At 51.6% G+C, this 20,249-nt stretch overlaps 1 protein-coding gene across 3 annotated transcripts in view; it reads left to right on the forward strand.

Moving 5' to 3' along the window:
- Positions 1–18,935, forward strand: part of ELOVL1 (ELOVL fatty acid elongase 1) — a 228,062-nt gene extending 209,127 nt beyond the window's left edge. For all 3 annotated transcript variants that reach the window (XM_069642437.1, XM_069642436.1, XM_069642438.1), the window contains exons 7-8: positions 11,688–11,824; positions 15,519–18,935. In XM_069642437.1, the coding sequence (XP_069498538.1) occupies positions 11,688–11,824; positions 15,519–15,797 (416 nt within the window). In that variant the 3' untranslated portion in view covers positions 15,798–18,935. The remainder of the gene's footprint in view (positions 1–11,687; positions 11,825–15,518) is intronic.
- Positions 18,936–20,249: the final 1,314 nt, after the last annotated feature.

The following is a 20,249-nucleotide window of genomic DNA, read 5'->3' on the forward strand; positions in this document are numbered from 1 at the left end:
ACACCACCACCACCATGTTTTACATCAGGAAACGGGGCGGAACCAGGTCCCCAGCACTGTCCAAGGAGGTGCAGGACCTGTGGCATTGGGCCGTCGCCCAAAGGATGTTTCTGGTGCCGTTTCATCTGGCAGGGATAAAAAACACCATCGCCGACTCACTCAGCAGGGAGCTGCACTCGTGCCACGAGTGGGAACTACGGCAGGATCTAGTGGATCGCCTCTTCCGACGGTGGGGCACACCCCAGATCGACCTGTTCGCGACGGCGACGAACTCCAAGCGCCGGAGGTTCGCCAGCAGGTTTCCCCAGGCGAGGAGCATGGGCGATGCTTTCTCGTTCCCCTGGGAGGGCCTGTTGCTCTACGCGTTCCCTCCTTTGCCACTGCTAATCCGGCTCGTCAACCAGCTCAAGAGGTCACGGTGCAGGATGATCCTCGTCGCACCTGCGTGGCCGAGGCAGATATGGTTCCCGGACCTTCTGGACTTGTCAGCGTCCCCGCCAATCAAGCTGCCGGTGGACGCGGATCTGCTCTCCAGGGAAGGAGGCGCCATCCTCCACCACGACCCGAAATCGCTGAACTTGCAGGCCTGGCTCCTGCAGCGCTAGAGTTTGGAGGATACGACATACCGGCCGACTGCAGAGAGGTTCTTGCAAAGGCCAGGGCGTCCTCGACTCTTAAATGCTACGGACACAAATGGAAGAGGTTCTCTGTCTGGTGCCACGCACAGAAGATTAACCCTCTACGGATTACGGCTCCCCAGGTACTGCCGTACCTGCTGACGCTGGCCAAAGCTGGACTGGCACACGCGTCCATCAAGATTCATCTTGCTGCGATCTCCCGATACACCAGGACCACGGGCCGGACGTCCTTGTGGTCTCATCGTCTTGGTGAAAGAGTTCATGAAGGGACTGTTCAGATCGTTCCCGCCGGTGAAGGCTCCGGCCCCGGCGTGGGAGCTCAACGTGGTGCTGACCAAGCTCATGGGACCTCCGTTCGAGCCTCTGCACTCGGCCCCGTTGAAGTTTCTGTCGTGGAAAACAGCGTTTCTTGTGGCCATCACCTACGCACGACGGGTGGGAGAGATCCAGGCCCTTTCCTGCAAGGCCCCGTACTTGACTTTTCACAACACGAGGGTAGTGCTCAGGACGCACCCCTCCTTCATGCCCAAGGTACCGTCGGACTTCCATCTCAACGAACCCTTGGTGTTGCCTGTGTTCTTCCCGTCGCCTTCGTCGCCGGCTGAGAGGACTTTGCACTCGCTGGATGTGGCTAGAGCGCTGAAGTTCTACGTGGACCGCACAAAGTGTTTTCGGAAGACGTCACAACTCTCTGTGAATTTTGGACCTGTCAATCAGGGGAAGGCTCTCTCGAAGGCTTCCATTTCCAGATGGCTCTCCGGCTGTATCATGTACTGGCATCGGTTGGCAAACCGACCGCTGCCTGGCCGTCCGAGAGCCCATTCCACCAGAGCGATCGCAGCCACCACGGCGTTCCTTTCTGGTGTGCCCCTGCTGGACATATGCAGGGCTGCTACGTGGAGGTCGACTCACACCTTCACGAAACTCTACTGCGTCGATCGGGATTCCCGGGAGGAGTCCAGGGTCGGCCAAGCAGTGCTGCGCAACCTGTTCGCCTGAGGTGAGCCTGGTGAGGAGGTAAGATGCTTAATGTTGGGTTTGATGTAATGCTTAATGTTGAGCCTTTGCCACCTCCCGTGGTTGTGCATGTGTGTACTGCTATGTATTCTTTATTCATGAGCATGTGAATCCATGCCAGACCCCATGCTGGAGAAGGAACAAGTTACTTACCTGTAACTGTTGTTCTCCAGCATGGGTCTGGCATGGATTCACATGCGAACCCTCCCGCCTACCCCTCTGTGGCTCTTCACTTGGTCATACTGCCACTTCACGTGCTTCCAAATCTGAAGATGGCTGCCAGAGGCGGTGCTTAGGTAGAGGGCAATCATTGGCTGTGGTCAGTATGACGCAGAGACCAGTGATTGGTTATTACTACGAAAGACAGATCAGAAACGAAACTGATACTGGTTTTTTCTTTACCGAGGATTCCCAGCCTGACGACTGGGAATATTCATGAGCATGTGAATCCATGCCAGACCCATGCTGGAGAACAACAGTTACAGGTAAGTAACTTGTTCCTTTTCCACTGTGTATCCCAGACCCCCTTCACGTGGCTGTTATGGAATGTTGTTCTCCCTCTGCATACCTGCAGCCTCTCGTGGTTCGTGCAGACCAAGAACAAAGAAGTCATTCTCAGATCCCCTCTCTGTATGGCAGTGGGCAAATTGGGTCCTGGCAAAGGCTAGAGCGCGCACTGTCATTTGCGTTGGTGATAATTATTCTTTGCAGCTTCTTCCTCGTCTCCGTAGTTTTATATGGGATATACCACAATAGCATATGGGAGTCTCGGGTGATGTGGAGAAGGATGGGTTTAGAGGGAGGGGGGGAAAGGCTAATGCGTTTTCCCAAGCTGGTCACTACTCTCAATGGGGTTCTCCCTCCCCATGCGATCATCCCGCTGAGCACAACACCCAGGGGGGAATATCGGGCAGTGGCCTCCCCTCCCAAGGTTCATGGAAAGGGGCTTCCCCCATCAAAAGTAGTGGCAACCTCTTGCGGTACATCACATGGTTAAGATTATCAGGGGGAGTGGAAAATAACACTTTCACTGTAGCAGTACCCACAGACGTTCAGCCTAGTGAGACAGGACCATGTTAAATGGCTCACCTTTTGGAGGAAGTCTCAAGGCAGTTGAGCTTCATATTGTGTTTATTCACCTTCTCATTCATCCAGAAGCCCTGGAATGTTTGTGCAAATCTGTCATTCATGGCTACTGCTTAACCTTATAAATCGGCATCTCCCATCTGTGTGCCACACTGTTGGGGAACTAGTCTAGGCATTCTTGAGATGCAAGAGTTGTCCAGTCTTCTGATACAGACACACTTGGTCCCTGCCAGTGACTTTATCTGACCAGAGAAGAGGGGCAATCCGCAAGGTTTTTCGCCACTCAATCCATGCTCTCCACGTTGGAGTAGTTGGAGGACCTGGACTAGGTCACTTGATCTTTCCCGAATTAGTAGCATTGTCCACCAAATCCAAACCTGTCCACTTTGACAATTCACTAAACATACCATGACCGATGTGAGTCCTCCACGCCGCTCATAGGATGCACACAGATTTGCCTTTTGATATTTTAATATTCTACTATTTTTAGGGATTAACATATCCCACTCCCGTTTTTCTCTCATTTTCCCTGAGCTTCCTCACCGAAGGCTCACATACTTGGCTTTCTCTGACAGTGACCCAAAACTCTTCCAGATCATGGCTACTGCAGCCAGGCTCAACCTACTGAACATTAGAAAATCTGCCCACACCTCATACACCACTCAACTAAATTTCAAATCTCTACACTAGTGCTCTGCAAACTTACTCCATCCCTCCACAAATGTTGTCAACTGCAACACACACCCTTTTTGCTCTCTCCATTCCTTCCCCCACCTCTATCTACCAACACCAAGTAGGATAGCTCTCCATGCAACTTTATGCGTTGGTCCATCCCATTCCCTCTCTCATACTCTTATCTCACTCAATCTTACTGTACTTTCCCCTCTCTGACTCAATTGTCACTCTGCAACCTACCAGTCCCAGCCCCTCTCCTTTCTCGATTTCTCTTTTGCTCTACTTGCCCTGTGCCACCAGAATGCTCTTATGCCCCCTTCCTTGCCCATCAAAGACATTCTCCAGCATGGGGTCTGGCATGGATTCACATGCTCATGAATATTCCCCGTCAGGCTGGGAATCCTCGGTATAGATAAAAATCAGTATCAGTTTCGTTTCTGATCTGTCTTTCTTAGTAGTAACCAATCACTAGTCTCTGGGTCATACTGCCCCCAGCCAATGACTGCCCTCTCCCTAAGCCCCCTCCGGCAGCCATCTTCAGATTTTTACTGCACGTTCAAGTGTTGGGAGTCCTTGTGCTGTAGCTCTCAAGCTTTTGCTGCGTTTTCGCGCTTTTTCAGGAGATTTTTCTCATTTTTCGGTTAAATAGAGGTTCAAGCTCCACCGTTTCTACATCCGATCAACAGGGATTCGTTTCAGAGTTTTCTACGCCCCTCAAGGGTGAAGATTTCGTCGTTACGCTTTTGGAGGATTCCAGAAGTTCCGAGGCCTACCCCGGACATGGCCCAGGAGAAAGGAAGCTTGATGCCCGGAAGCTGTTCAGGACCTGCCCTGGATGCCAGCTTCAGAATGTTTTCAAGGAGGACGAGCATTCGTTATGCCTCTGTCTCCATGAGGACAAGACGCACAAGGAGCAGGACTGTGCGTTTTGTGGGAACATGTTGGAGTGGACCATGAAGGATCGCCACCTCCGTTTCGCCAACTGGCTGGAAGGGAAGAGCCCGTCAGGCGAGAAGAAGAAAAAGAAGTCCGAGCGGTCTTCTAAGTCCTGTGAGGGTGTCCCGACGACGGGGGCCCAACAAAAGGCTAAGCACCGCGAGTCCGCGGGCACCGGGAGCGCCGAACGGTCAGGCTCCTTGGCTGCCAGGCAGGGCGCATCCTCCCCGGCGCCATCAACCACAAGCCAACGCTCTGGCTCGGGTAAGAGGAAGTCCGAGAACCCGGCAAAGCTTCTGGAGATGCCCCGGTCGATCTCGATGATTCCGGCAGAGGGGGAGCGAGGCTCGGACCCTCCTCCCAAGGTGAAGGCCCCAGGCGTCCAGAAGGTGACGATGGCCTTAATTCACCCTGCTAAGACCTCGATTGAGGATGCCGCCGCGGCCCTGGCTCAGCCTGTGGAGGCTACACCAGTGGAGGCGCCCTCAGGACCCAGAGTCTCCCTGCCACCGCAGAGGGAGTCGTCTTTCAAGCCCATTGAGAAGACCCACACGAAGTCCTCGTTGGAAAAGGTGGGGGAGGGGCTGGTGGCCATCGTGGATACGGACACGACCTCTGAAGAAGAGCTCATCAAAGTCGTGGAAGAGTCCCAGCGCATCGGGAGGGATCCTGCCGAGGGCAACGAAGAGAGCGACGGTGTCGCCGACGAGGCTCCTCAAGAGCCCTCACGCCCGTAGTTTCCGGCGCCGCAGGACACCTCGGCGGCAATTATGTCAGCGATGCAGTCCTTATGCTCGGAGATAAGGACAAGGTTGCCCCTTCCCCCGACGGAGGTACCTGAGCCAGACCCGACGGGGGAACCGGAGCCAGGACCTTCAGAGGGTCCACCGCATAAGAGGAGGAGGACGCATCCTACGCCACCTCTGCGGCCTGCTCTGCCTTCCCCCGGTCTACTACCCACAGGGATGATACAGGCACGGACACGGCTACGACAGGTACAGATGACGACAGAAGCGACGACGGGACGTTTCCCCCATCGCCCCCTGCTCGGGCATCCCCGCCCAACGAGATTGGATCCTTTCATGCCATAATTTCCAGGGCATCCAAGCTTTTCCAGCTCTGCCCAGCAGAAAAGAAGAAAGGTTCCTATACCAACGGCGCGAGGCTAAAAGGAAGACGGTCCTCGCCGTACCGCTTCTTGATCACATCTGGGATGAGGGGCTCGCCCTCCTCAAGAACCCCGCCACGGCGCCGGCAAAGAGGGACCGGTACGAGAAGAAGTACCGGGTCCCCGACGCTGCCCCTTGTGCCTTCGGGCACAACCTACCCCGGATTCGGTCGTCTCGGCGGCGGTAAAAAAGAAAGCTGGGGGAGCATCGGCCTCGACATCAACTTACCCGCCGGACGGCGAGGGCAGGAAGTTGGACACGATGGGACGACGGGTCATCTCATCCGCAGCGACGACTATCAAGGCGGCCAACGCCCTGGCTATCGTAGCCCGCTACGACGGAGTTGTGGTTCAAAATCGCCCCTCTGTTAGACTTTCTTCCGGATGCCAAAAGGGCTGAGGCCCTTGAAATCCTACAGGAGGGGGAGATTGCTTCGGACCATGCCATCATGGTGGCAACGGACATCGCCGACACCGGTTTCCGTCAGTTGGGCAACAGCTTTTACTTGAGACGATGAGGATGGCTCATGGCCACGGATTTCCGCCAGGACGTACAAACCAAGGTTTTGGACATGCCCTTCGACGGGAACAACCTGTTTGGGAAGGCGGTTGATGAGTCCCTTCAGGCCATCAAGACAGACAGAGACTGCCCGGGCACTGGGAGTGCTCCAACAACGACGGCCGTCCTTTCGGAGCTCCGGAGGCAGACAAGGTGCCTCCAAGGGATCCGGCAGTGGCTCCTCCACTTACCCCCAAGCGGCAAGATCTTCGTCCCAGGAAGCCTACAGGGGACGCGGCAAGTCAGGTGGTGCCCGTCGTCATCGACAAGGTCAAGGAGGCAAGGCGGCCTCCAAACAAGATTGAACCGACTGTGGGGTCGGGCCCCCGCCGAAGCACCCCGGTGGGAGGCCGGCTGGCGAGGTTCGTCAGCGTGTGGGAGTCCATCTCCACCGACCGTTGGGTGCTGGACGCCCTGGCCCAAGGGCACGCCCTCGAGTTTCAGAAGAAGTGCCCTCGCGTTCCACCCGTGGCCAGTAGGGACAATCACGTCCCTCAACTACTGTTGGAAGTAAGGGCGATGCTCAAGAAGGGTGCCATCGAGCTCGTCCCAAAGAGGCTTCGGGGCTCCGGAGTTTACTCAAGGTACTTCCTCGTAAAAAAGAAGACAGGAGGATGGCGCCCCATCCTGGACCTACGACGACTGAACAAGTACATCAAGGCACAGAAGTTCCGTATGGTCACTCTCCAGCATGTGCTGGGACAGCTGGAGGAGGGCGATTTCCTGTCGTCGTTGGACTTGGAGGATGCGTACTTCCACATTCCCCATTCTAAAAAGACACCAAAAGTTCCTCAGATTCGTGGTCCAAGGGCGGCACTACCAGTTCAAGGCCTTCCTGTTCGGATTGAAGTCAGCACCCAGGGTGTTCACCAAGTGCCTCGCACTGGTGGCGGCGCGGCTGCGCCTACAGGGGATCCACGTCTACCCCTACCTGGACGACTGGCTCATCCGGGCAAGGACAAGGGAGCTTGCCGTGGGGCACACTGCGAAGACCGTCCAGCTGCTCACAGACCTGGGATTCTCCAACTTTCCAAAATCCCACCTGGTTCCGTCGCAAGTCGCCCTGTTTCTGGGAGCCAAGCTCGACACAGTGGCGCGGCTGGCCTCGCCGTCGGAGGAAAGGACCAGGACCATTCTGGGCAAAGTGCAGCGTCTTCTGGCCACAGACATGGCCAAGGTATGATATATCAAGTTCCTCCTCGGGAAGATGTCCTCCTGCATTTATTTGGTGCGCCTTTGCAGGCTTCGGATGAGACCCTTACAGGAGTTCCTCGATGCCCGCTGGATCCAGTCGACGGGCAGCTTCGAGGACAGGATCCCTCTCAAGGAGACGTTCCGTCAGGCGATCCGGTGGTGGAGTACCCGCGCCCCTCTATCGGCGGGCACAGACTTTCAGACCCCAGCTCACCAGGTGACGGTGACGACGGACGCCTCCCTGGAAGGTTGGGGAGCACACTACGGAGATCTTCACACGAGAGGCCTTTGGCTCCCGGAGAAGTCTCTCCACATCAACATCTTGGAGCTCCGCGCGGTGTTCTGGGCCCTCAGGTCCTTTCTTCCGTCCCTCAAGGGCAAGGTGGTGAGGATCTTCACCGACAACACCACCACGATGTTCTACATCCAGAAGCAGGGGGGAACCAGGTCCCCGGCCCTATCCAAGGAAGCCCAGGATCTGTGGCATCGGGCCGTCGCCCAAGGGATGTTTCTGGTGCCTCTTCATCTGGCAGGAATAAAAAACACGATCGCCGACTCACTCAGCAGGGAGCTGCGCTCGTGCCACGAGTGGGAACTACACCGGGATCAAGTGGATCGACGATGGGGCGAACCCCAAATCGATCTCTTTGCGACGGTGACGAATTCCAAGTGCCGGAGGTTCGCCAGCAGGTTCCCCCAGCCGAGGAGCATGGGCGATGCTTTCTCGTTCCCCTGGGACGGCCTATTTCTTTATGCGTTCCCTCCGCTGCCGTTGCTGCTCCGGCTCATCAACCAGCTCAAGAGGTCCCGGTGCAGGATGATCCTCGTCGCACCGGCGTGGCCGAGGCAGATCTGGTTCCCGGACCTTCTGGACTTGTCAACGTCCCCACCAGTCAAGCTGCCGACGGACGCAGACCTTCTCTCCAGAGAAGGAGGAGCCATTCTTCGCCACAACCCGGAGTCGCTGAACTTGCAGGCCTGGCTCCTGCAGCACTAGAGTTTGGAGGGTACGACATCCCGGCCGACTTCAGAGAGGTTCTTGCAAAGGCCAGGGCGTCCTCGTGCTATGGACATAAATGGAAGAGGTTCTCTGTCTGGTGCCGTGCACAGAAGATTAACCCTCTGCGGATTACGGCCCCTCAAGTACTGCCGTACCTACTGTTGCTGGCCAAAGCTGGACTGGCTCACGCCTCCATCAAAATACATCTGGCTGCAATCTCCCGATATACCAGGACGACGGGACGGGCGTCCTTGTGGTCTCATCGCCTGGTGAAAGAATTCATGAAGGGACTATTCCGATCATTCCCGCCGGTGAAGGCTCCTGCCCCGGCGTGGGAGCTTAATGTGGTGCTGTCCAAGCTCATGGGGGCCCCATTCGAGCCTATGCATTCGGCGCCTTTGAAGTTCCTGTCGTGGAAGTCCGCTTTCCTCGTGGCCATCACCTCCGCACGACGAGTGGGAGAGATCCAGGCCCTATCTTGCAAGCATCCATACTTGACTTTTCATGACACGAGGGTGGTGCTGAGGACACACCCATCCTTTATGCCCAAGGTGCCGTTGGACTTCCACCTCAACGAGCCCTTGGTGTTGCCAGTTTTCTTCCCGTCGCCTTCGTCGCCGGCTGAGATGACTTTGCACTCGCTGGATGTAGCTAGAGCGCTGAAGTTCTACGTGGACCGCACAAAGAGTTTTCGGAAGACGTCACAACTGTTTGTGAACTTTGGGACTGTGAATCAAGGGAAGGCTCTCTCAAAGACTTCCATTTCCAGATGGCTCTCCGGCTGCATCATGCACTGTCACCGGTTGGCAAACCGACAGCTGACCGGCCGTCTGAGAGCCCATTCGACCAGAGCGATCGCTGCTACCACGGCGTTCCTGTCTGGTGTGCCCCTGATGGACATCTGCAGGGCTGCGATGTGGAGGTCGACGCACACCTTCACAAGATTCTACTGCGTCGATCGGGACTCCAGGGAGGAGTCCAGGGTCGGCCAAGCAGTGCTGCGCAACCTGTTCGCCTAAGGTGAGCCTGGCGAGGAGGTAAGAGTTGCTTAATGTTGAGTTGTTGTATTGCTTAATGTTGAGCCTGTTGCCACCTCCCGTGGTTGTGCATGTGTACCGCTATGTATTCTCTTATTCATGAGCATGTGAATCCATGCCAGACCCCATGCTGGAGAAGGAACAAGTTACTTACCTGTAACTGTTGTTCTCCAGCATGGGTCTGGCATGGATTCACATGCGAACCCTCCCGCCTACCCCTCTGCGGCTCTTCACTTGGTCATACTGCCACTTTACGTGCTACCAAATCTGAGGATGGCTGCTGGAGGCGGGGCTTAGGGAGAGGGCAGTCATTGTCTGGGGGCAGTATGACCCAGAGACCAGTGATTGGTTACTACTAAGAAAGACAGATCAGAAACGAAACTGATACTGATTTTTTTTCTATACCGAGGATTCCCGGCCTGACAACGGGGAATATTCATGAGCATGTGAATCCATGCCAGACCCATGCTGGAGAACAACAGTTACAGGTAAGTAACGTGTTCCTTCCATCTATTGAACTATTCTATTGGAGTTTTAGCCTTGTTCTAGAGACCCCTTAACTCCCGCACACCCATCTACTTTGTTATCTGACAGGATTACACAATGTGAATCTGTTATGTAAATTCTGGATCTAGGCTATTATTCAAAAATGTGTTTTGAACCCTTACCGCCCCCCACCCACGCAGATCTGTTTCTATGTTTCCCCATCATCACCTGGTCTACCACGTCCAGTCCAGCAATGCTTTTTGTACACATGGATTTCTTCGCTTCTCCCTAGGATGTCTTTTCTCACAGTGGAAGTGTCCCTCCTGGCTTAGTTAGTGGGGTTATTTGCATCGTGTCCACAGTGGAATGTGGCAGTGTGAAGGCTATGAATAGCTGGGTTGGATGCATTTATTGTTTAGCTGGTTTTGTATGTTTGTGGGGGGCAGGGTGGGGGAGTGGCTGTGGCTGTGGCATGTTGGGTCCCAGTGATGGTGGCTGGGTTTGGATTGTTGCTCAGTTGGGGGTGCACCAGTAGGGCTTTGGATATGTCGGAGTGCTGGCGTTTTGCTATTATCGCAATCGCTGTTGTGGATTTCTTATTGGGTTGCGGTTGGGACACCAGTTGCCCTACTAGCGGGACTTTTGAGGTTATCTGGATGTAGCTCTACTTGTGTTCTTGAGATGGAAATGTGATGTTGGTGGTTGTCCAGCGTTATGGTTGCAGTATTGGGGTAGGAATTTGGCTACTGTAGCCATCATATTTATTTTGTTTTGTAACACAGCACAGTCAGAAGAACCTTTGGGACATGGTGACTACTAGGCGACAACTGCAGGTGGGAATATGTCTAGGGACCTCTGTCACTTGTCACAGAGACTGAGTCAACCAATCCAGACAATCCCACCAACACTTTCGCCCGCCCCTTAATTACCGCCAGGTACCACAGTGGTGTGGAATTGTCGAGATATTGGCAATCACCCCACTACTTCAGAGGTTGACATTGGCAGGTGCACTGGCCACAGGAGTACGAAGGGAAGATAAGGGGAGCTATGAGAGAGCTTGTTAGAGGTGGGGGCCAGAGGAGTAAGGAACCTTGTATGCCAGTCCGACCCAGAGCAGGACATAGACGCATCAGGGGAGACTATGCAAGCCGAGCACCTCAATTCAGGATAGAGACGCAAACTAACCAACCCTACTAACAATTTCTCGTACTGCATACACCTCTCAAACTCCAAACCAAACGCAACCAAAACCTACAGCACAACAAACCGCACAAACTTCACTACATTGCAACAACAAAACAAAAACACATCGTCTTGCACAACAGTACACAACGACTACAGGCCGCAAACACCCTAGGCCCAGCCAACGGACCCACCGGGCTGAGGCCGCCAACAGCACATCACTGCTCTCTCGCACTTTTCCTGCTTCCTCCCACTAACTCAACCCCCCCCCCCCCCCCCCCCCCTCCTCTTTCAAAGCCGCCAGAGCGCCAGGGGACCACTCCGGTGGTGATAGTGCGCGGTACAAATGTCCTTTCGCATTAACTTGTAGATTCTGTGTGTGGCCACTGTTACTGGTGCTGCCAATACGTATACGCTTGTATCCTCTGTGTTTTTTAGTGTTAGTGTTGTGTGCCTGTGATGCCAGCAGCATTGCTGGAGTGCTTCTGTGACTAATACAGAATTCGGTGACATCTTGGCTGTTGTGACTTGCGGGTACGATGTGTGCCTATGTGGCGTATAGATGGGATCTTTGTAGCAGTATGGGGGCTGTGGTTATGGACGCTGTAGACGTTTTGCGTTATTGGTGTTGCAGTGCTGCTAAAGTTGTGGCCTTGTCTGTACCCTTGCACACTCGATGTGTCCAGGCTCACCTCTTCTTTCCTTACAGGGGGCATGGGATCCTTCCACGCCATGATCAACTCTCTCGTCCACGTCATCATGTACTTCTACTATGGACTGTCTGCCGCCGGCCCCTCATTCCAGAAGTACTTGTGGTGGAAGAAGCACATGACTGCAATTCAGCTGGTGAGTGAGTGAGTGAGCGGCTGGGATGGGCTGGGTGGAGACTGCCCCTGATTGAAGGGTACCCCTCCTGTGAAGTGCTGCCCAACAGCTGCATTCCAAGCGTTTCTGAGCTCTGTCTCTCTATCTGCTGGTCCACAGGGTGTCGTAGCGCATACACGGGAGAGGATGTGCTGCCAGAGCCTGGCCCTCCAGCTCTGGGTACACTGTCCTATAGAGTCAATTAATTCACATACATTCTCTAGAAGAGCCACCATCGTTGCATAAGTGGCACAATCCATGCATTGATTAGGAGTAAGGTTTGTTTATTTATATAGTTTGCTTGTGAGGCGCTTATACAATAAGAAAATACTGTTTCAAAGTGCCCACAGGGCAGGGAGGCAGCAAGGATGGGAGATACATTACAGCACAATATTTAAGAGCAGAGGGGGAGGGAGGAGTGACGAACCTACTATGCCTTGTGAGCATTCAGAATGTGCAAGTTCAGAAAGGAGAGAGAAGGCGGCGGTAAGTCCTGGGGCGTCCAAGCCTATTGGTGAGCCATAGGCAAAGTGCTAGGAATGTTGTGCTGAACGACCTGGGCCGCAGGAGGTGAACGTGATTACCACTAGTTTGCAGCTGGTCCGAAGTTTATCCGAACAACCCTCTGCATCAGAAGAATGGGGTGTTAGGCATGAATTGTCCTCTGTGCCCACCTGGAAAGTGTGTATGGCGGTGCCGTTGACTACCCTGAGAGCGAACGAGAACTCGAACACTTTGCCAAGAGGTGCATCACATGACTCCGAAACTGCAGGCAGACCGCAGAGCATAGCTGCCTCCTAAATGGCTGTGTAGACCCCCAGCATCAGGTGATACCTGCAAAGGTGCATAGTCATGTTCACAGTAAACACCCTCTCCTTGCACCATGGCATTATGGAAACCTGCTATTTCAGCACCAGTCTTCCTGCAGTGTCCTGTATTTCCCGCCACAGGAAATCCCAAGTCATAGCTAAAGTTTCGAGCCCCAGTGAAAACACCTGAGCCATCGACCTCCTAGGTCATTTTATGGTAATCATTCATTGTCCCAGTCACCCCCTCCTCCCTTTACGTGGTAGAAAGGCCAGTGAAGTCAAAATGGCCAATAGCATTTATTGTGGTAAATAAATGTGCACAGGTTATGAATAGCTGACTGGAGGGAAATAATATATTTGGCCCAGGTAGCAGTACAGCCTTGTTGCGCAGAGGAGGTGGCACAGCCCAGCGCGTAAAGCAAGTGAAAGGGAAGCCTTGCAGATTAAGCTGCTTTTTCTAGAAATGTAAACCTGTGGCGCAGAGGTAAATCTTCTTTGGCCAAGCAGTTGTAGAGCTACTCCCAAGTGGCACCACAGGCTGCCACAATGAAAATACCAGAGGTTCTTCAGAGGCTCGCTCTTTGTGCCACAAGAGAATGGCCAGCCCAAAATTCTGCCATGTCCACAAGACTAAACCACAGTTCACTGCAGAACTGGATTCACATATTTCTTGTTGCACCAGCAACTGGCAGACGCTGTGCATTCTGATATCCTGGTGCCTGTGAAGGCCGGCTCGCTCAGGTCCACTTTGGATTGTAGATTACTCCTCGAGGTTAGTGAGGCTCACCACTAATACAAACTATGACCATGTGCCCCCCTTCCGCTTTCCCATGAACTGCCTCTCAGTAATCTGCCCGCTTCAGAAGAGTGGTAGTACATGCAACGATGGATGGAATGCCTTATGCAGACCAAGGCATCCCTAAATTCTATATAAAAGCCCAGGGGGCACAGATGACTTCCACACCATCACCACCACTACTCCGCCTTCGCTTCAGAATTAACTGGAAAGAGACTCCCCTCCCAGGGCCATTACCATCCTGGTACATCACTTGGTCTTCCATACAGAATCTGCATTTTCCCTTAAATAGAATACTTTGCTGAGCCAATTCTCTATATGTGATTGTCACACAGGCCAGGAAATGCTGTGAGGGCCACCAGCAAGTTGCACATGCCGAACAGGATGTGTTGGTGCATGCAGCCATCGAAGCCGTAGGAACTTGTGCCCTATTGACCAGTCATCTATTCAATTAGATTGACCCACAGCCCTAAATAACCGTGGCCGCCCTTCTCAAGGGTACGAAATGTGAAAGTTGTATGAAGCACTGTCTGTCAAATAGAGCATGTTCTACCAACTGCCCCTGACCCAGGGCTGCTTCTTCTAGTGCCACTGTGCCACCCGTCCTATAATCTCTCTGCTGCCCAGCAGATTTCTGGCTCTGTAAAGTGTTTGAAAATCCACCCACTCCTCTTAGGTCTGTAGGCTCCACGCTTGCAAATGTATGCAAAGCATACATACCAAGATGGTGCTTAGAAGCTGGTACCGGCGCTAAACACATTTCTTAAGAATCTTTATTGCAAAATAGAGAGCACTGTACAGGATTGGCCAGTTTGTTACTTTGTTGGATGGAGACAATGTTTCTCTGGTTAGAGCACAAATTCCCTCTGCAACAAAATACATTGGGCTGAAACTATGGCAGTCAACTGGAGGGATTTGTCGATTCTGCTTAAGGGTTTGCGACGTCAAACGGAATGGGGATACGATAGTCCTAGATTTAGAGCAGTAGTCGTGGGCTTAATTGAGGACAAGGAGCTAAGTTTCAATGCAATGATAGGAGTGTTGTGCTTGACTGTCCTCCTAACTGACCAGCATTCCTGGTGAAGATGCACAAGACCACCTTCTTAACCGCCCAGCATTCTTGGCTCACTCTGAGTTTGAGTGGGAGAAAGGAAGTGGGCCCTGGTATGAATATTGGATCTCTTAATAAGAAACCCTAAGTAGAAACCATAAACTATTTTCAATGACCCCCATCAGTGAACACTAAAACATAGTATTAATACGCACAGTTACTACTCTCTGTTAATCAAATGCAATTCTGAAAATCACAGGTTTCTACTGCTTTCTGAAAGGCTAGTGGGTGTCCCACTTTTCAGATCTCTTTTGGCAACATTTGTAAGTGCTCTTCTGGGGAGGTCCAGGTACCACTGCTAATCCTTAAGCTATTAAGTTTTTGCGGCTTGCGGCGGTGTATGCCGCCAATGGTTTAGTTCCCTTGAGCTGGTCATTTAACTTGGAAGCAGTGAGGACTTTATCCTGCTGCAATTTCTAAACCAGAGTTCGGCAACCTTCGGCTCTCCAGATGTTTTGGACTGATCCCATGATCCCTCACTATTGATGAAGCTGGCTAGTGCTTATGCGTGTTGCAATTCTGGCGATGCAAAGATTGCAGACCCCTGGCCTAAACATTAGTCCCCACTCGGCCTGCTAAATGTGTGTAGTTCAATGATTGTTGTCAAGAATGCTTTTGTCCAGGGTAGATTATAGTATTCTCATCCAATCAGAATTCTGTGTCTTAAAAAAAAAAAAAATGTTCGTAGTCAGTGCAAATTAGGCTGACCATACCAGACCGTTAACTTGAGCGCCCATCGTCAAAGCAACACCCAAAGCTACCCCAATATAATGTACTTGAAATATATACTCTTGGTTTTTAAGCACCTTTTCAGTATGGGTCTTGCTTCCTCTGACTGCCCTCAACCTCTACTTGCCTCTTGCCCACCACATGTCGCTCTCTCCTGGGTTTAGTGTCCCTTCCGGCTTCTGTTCTTACTTGATTGTGTTCCCTGACGCTTTTCTTTTGTTTTGCACGCAGATCCAGTTCGTCTTAGTTTCCATCCACATCACCCAGTATTACTTCATGCCAAGCTGCTCGTACCAGTTTCCGATCTTCATCCACCTCATCTGGATCTACGGGACCTTCTTCTTCGCTCTCTTCTCCAACTTCTGGTACCAGGCATACACCAAGGGCAAGAGGTTACCCAAGGGGGCCGAGCCATCTGGCCTGGTAGCTCAGCAACAGAAGGGTGGTGCCCGGAATGGCACTGTCCATGAAAATGGCGTGGCCCAGAATGGCAAAATCAAAGCGAATTGAGGGTCGGTGCCCTCCTCCACCAGATTCAAGACAACCAATGCAGCTTTTGCCCAAAATACTTTAACCGTAAAACCAGTTGCAAGACTAATGGTCTGAACTGTCACACTGACCACCGAATGCCACTGGGACCATCACCAGCCACGTGAAGTGCCTCAAACAGTTGTGTGTACTTAACAGCTGTGCCAATGGCCATCCTTACTGTTCAGCAACACCAGTTCTGATATTAGACAGCCAATCCCATAGCAGCCTAACTGAAGCCAGGGTCCCAGTCATTGTTCGTAGCTGTTTCAGTGCTTTTGGCCTGGTCGTTAGCCAGCTATGTCATGTCCATTCCTAGACTGGTGATCTCGATCCTCTGATGCCTCATCTATCCCACATCTCTACTCGTATGGCTCTGTAAAAGGTGCCCCAATCTGTGTATATCAGTTGTCTTTGGATTGTAACCAATGCTTTGGAACCAGTGAGTGTAGCGCCCGTGCCAAGGTGTGTTGAGTTTGTCTATACACCTTGGGATATCGTCTTGTCCCGGCACAAGTTCATGTGTAGAGATGTCTGCTTCTATGGTGCCAGGCTTCACATTAGAATTTGGGAGCTAATGGTGGTTGGGGGAACGTGTACCAAATAAATAAAAGTAAAAAATAAAATCTCCAGCATGGGCATCTTTCACCTTATTTGGTCTATGAAAGATGCCACTGCTGCAGAATCAGTGTTACAGGTAAGTAACTCTTGGGCTGCACCATTGAGAAGAATCTAAGGCTTATGAGTACCCTCTTGGTATGCTGCAGACCAATCACTGTGGCAGGATGTGGTGTGCTATTAAAGGCCATGCTCTGACTGGCCGTCTGGTTGCTCCTTCGGTGGACATTGACTGTTCTGTAGTTGTGAAGATTTAAGTCATTTTTGTTGTGGATGGGGAGTGTACTTAGCGTCCCTCCACCTCTCGAGTCCGCCAAGCAGTATAGTATTGGAACATTCCATACTCCTTCTCCACTCTGCCCCTCATCTCGCCTTAGCTCTGCTGCTCACAAGCAGTGAAACTATAGACACTTCAAAACATTCAAAAAGATTAGAAAAACAGGACCACATTTTCTTTAAAGTAGAGCAGTGATTGATTGCGTTGGGACGTCTGTTTTGAAAGGGTGCTGTTATTGAGTGGCGTGCCTGGTTTCTAAAAAGGAGGAAACTGGGATTTGTTGTTGGGTTACGGTTCCTGAGAGGAGAGCTGTGATTGGTTGCATTTGGTCCTCTATTTTGAATGGAGGGTTGGGGCTGGTTGAGTTTAGGGTTTTTGAAAGAGGGGTAGCCTATGATGGCAGGGCCCAGCTGTGAGCTGACTGCTGAGGAGAAGGAGGATCTGGAAAAACTCTGAATAAGTCTCTGAAGTAACCAAGATTAATTTATGACTGTTTTCTTCCTAACGAATAAATGATATTTTTCACTGTTGACTAATGTTGATGAAGGGCCTTAGCTGGCCATAATGGACTATAGGTTGGGTTCCCCTGAGCCTCCACAAGGCTGGAGTCGTACTAACCTGTAACAAAGCGGTTTGATCTTTTTTTTTTTTTTTTTTTAAATTGGGTGTTGCCTCCAAAAGGCAGATAAGACTAGGGCACAGTTAATTACTTTTTTTTTTTTATTTTTTATCGCCTGAAATGTGACATGTCCTTTCCCAGCCCCACCAGCCTTTGAAAGGCACTAGCATGTTGGGAAATGGCACCATTTGTTTGTAGCCCAATCATGTACAGCTCAAGTCTCATTGGTGCCTTCAGGGCTCAAGTGCCTTTCGGACATTCCCTTGCCACTGCTGTTTCCATTGTGCCTTTTCACCACAATGCTTTATGCCTTACCAGACACCCCTGTGCCTTCCTGACCCTGTTCCCCAGGGCTCCCCTGACCTTTGCTGCCCACTAATGCCTCCCATAATCGCAGTGCCTCCAAACTGAGAGGGGCTCAGAAGGTGTGGCTTGGCAGGACCTTGCCTGTTGGCCCAGAAGGCTTTTTGCTGCTTGGTAGTATTGCACTGGGTGTCCTTCCAGCTCAGACTATGAGCATGCATGTTTTATTTATTTGAAACTCCAAGCTGTGATTCAGCCTGCCTTCCAAGAGAAATCTTAACTGGTCCAGGGTGGTCTTAATGTGTTGTAATGTCATCACACAAAGCCTGAAGAATCCGATCTGCTCAGCGCAAGGCTTGGGCTACATGACCTGTACAAGCACCTCGTATCTCGAGGATGTGTATTTGGTGGTAAAGAACAGGAGGTGTGCGTAACCTGTCATGGAGCTTCCTGCCTTGGCCACTGCTGCTGTCTGAATACTAAGACCTGCTTTGAGTTGGCGACCCCTCGTGCAAATAGCAGGGGCAACTGCTTTGAAGAGCTGCTAGCTTTCGAGACAGGGCCCCCCAAAAGCCTCCTACATTTTGCCTCCCTTTTAACCTGGCTTATTCCACCTCTGAAACTGAAGAAAGCAGAAGATCCACCTTTTAGTGTTCATTACCTGCCTTTCTGTGGAACGAACAGTCCTTGGAGTAGTCGCCTCCGACTTGTCAATGCAAGCAGGCCATCCCATCTTAGGCACACGTCCCGTCTAGGCACCTAGCATTTGTGTAACTGTTCCTTTCACCTGCATGGCTGTTTGTGTGTATACACAGTGACTGTGATTAGCGTAGCGTGCTGTATGTCTACATTGTCTTCAGATGGAGATGATTCTGGTTTGCTTTGCTTCTACAGACGGTTAGCCATCAGTTAGGGCACTCTCTCTGCTTTGCCTTTCTGCATGTCTGGGGGGCGTGCGAGAGGCTTGGTGATGGGAAGGGGCTAGCACAAAGGGGCATTACTCCTATTCGATCCCTCTGTCCCCAGCGACTGGGGGAGGGAGGGGTGGTGAGAAGATTCCCCTGTCCTCTGTAACTGCAGTTCCGTACTGCGCTTCTGCCTGGCATAGCTTTGCACTGACTAGTATTGGCAGGTTCTGGCCCAAGCCCCAAGGCAGTGCCTGCTCCCAGCCCAAAGATTCCAGGAGAACGAATGCTTGAGTAACTTAAGGATGTTTTTCCTGTTTTGTTTTGCCGCAGTCTCCACTGTCTGTGGACTGCCAATGTGCGTATGTATCTTTGAAAATAAACTTACATGAAGATAACCGCCTCTGTTGCCTTATTCTTTCTCCCCCAGTGGTGGGGGCTGTGTTTGGGTTGGTCACAAAGGGCTACTGTGTGTAAACCTGTATAGCGGATCCCTGAAAGTGGCTCCTCGAGGCAGGTCTTGAATGGAGAGAGCGGCTTGCGGGCTTTGAGAATGGGAGGATCTGCCTAACAACCGGCCCCAATCTTTATAGAGCAATGCCAGTTTCTCACAGACCCCACCGCTCATTCGCTGGCCACGCTCTGAGATTTGACTTCATCTGGGCTCTGCAGAACCTGAAGCTTGTAGTTAGGGAGGAAGGAGCAGGACTTGACCCCCAGTCTTTCTTGGTTTTCCTCCCAAGATTGGGCTCCACTGGTGTTGCTGTGAGTGGATTAAGGTGCACGATTATGGAATTGGTAGCAGCACTTCTTCGGTGATGTGCCTTGCTAGTCCTTCAAGCAGTACCCTTTAGTCTGACCCGTAGGCGCCCTATGGCTGCACACCTGCAGTAATACCCAATTGCTTCTAAAGGTTTCCATACCTTCAGTAGAAACCGGCTGATACTAATTCAATATTCCCTTTCTTGAGCTGCCAAGAACCTTAACAGAGCATCTGATGCCCGAGTATGGCAAATGGAGAATGCCAACACTGGACCATCAAGAGCAGTGTTTACACAAAACAGAGTAGATGAATATGGCGAGGAAACACCTTTTCAGCTTGTGAACCTGTTTAAGATGGTCTGCAAACTAGCAGCTGGTCTGGCGTTTTACTAATTCATGGAAGATTAATATGGGGCTTGACAGGAACGGTAACTATTAACTATGTACAGTGTTTGATTCTATGACAAGACTGGAGGCGAGCATTATGCTTCATCTTCATTTATTTCTACTCTTCAGCAGTTCAACAAAACACAAATAAAACCTTTGAAAAGTGTTCAACAAACTTTTCTCCTTTTCAGAATTACAAAATCCATGAGTCTCTGTAGTCCAAACCCTCTTAGCCAGTCACAAACCACTTCCTGTGCTTGGCTCCTCCTCTTCTTTTACTGCTCTTCAAGCAGATAGTACTATTTCTTCCCTCTCCGTATGTCCGTACGAATTGACTATGTGTGAGTGAAAGGATTGGTATCAGAAAGCATATTTATCTTACAGAATGATTGCTCACAAAAGTGTGTAAAAAAAGTATAGTTTACAGTATTTATATTTTGATAAAGCGTCATGGATACGGACGAGCGTGCATTTACAGAATTAGGCTTTCCGTTTTAGGACGGCGCGAGAGTTAATCATACGATATGAGTTCATTGTTAGAGCAGGAATTCTGCTGCGCGGCT

Source organism: Ambystoma mexicanum, chromosome 1q (genome assembly GCF_040938575.1).
Source record: "Ambystoma mexicanum isolate Mex_15411 chromosome 1q, UKY_AmexF1_1, whole genome shotgun sequence".
In the NCBI taxonomy this organism is placed as follows: Eukaryota; Metazoa; Chordata; class Amphibia; order Caudata; family Ambystomatidae; genus Ambystoma; species Ambystoma mexicanum.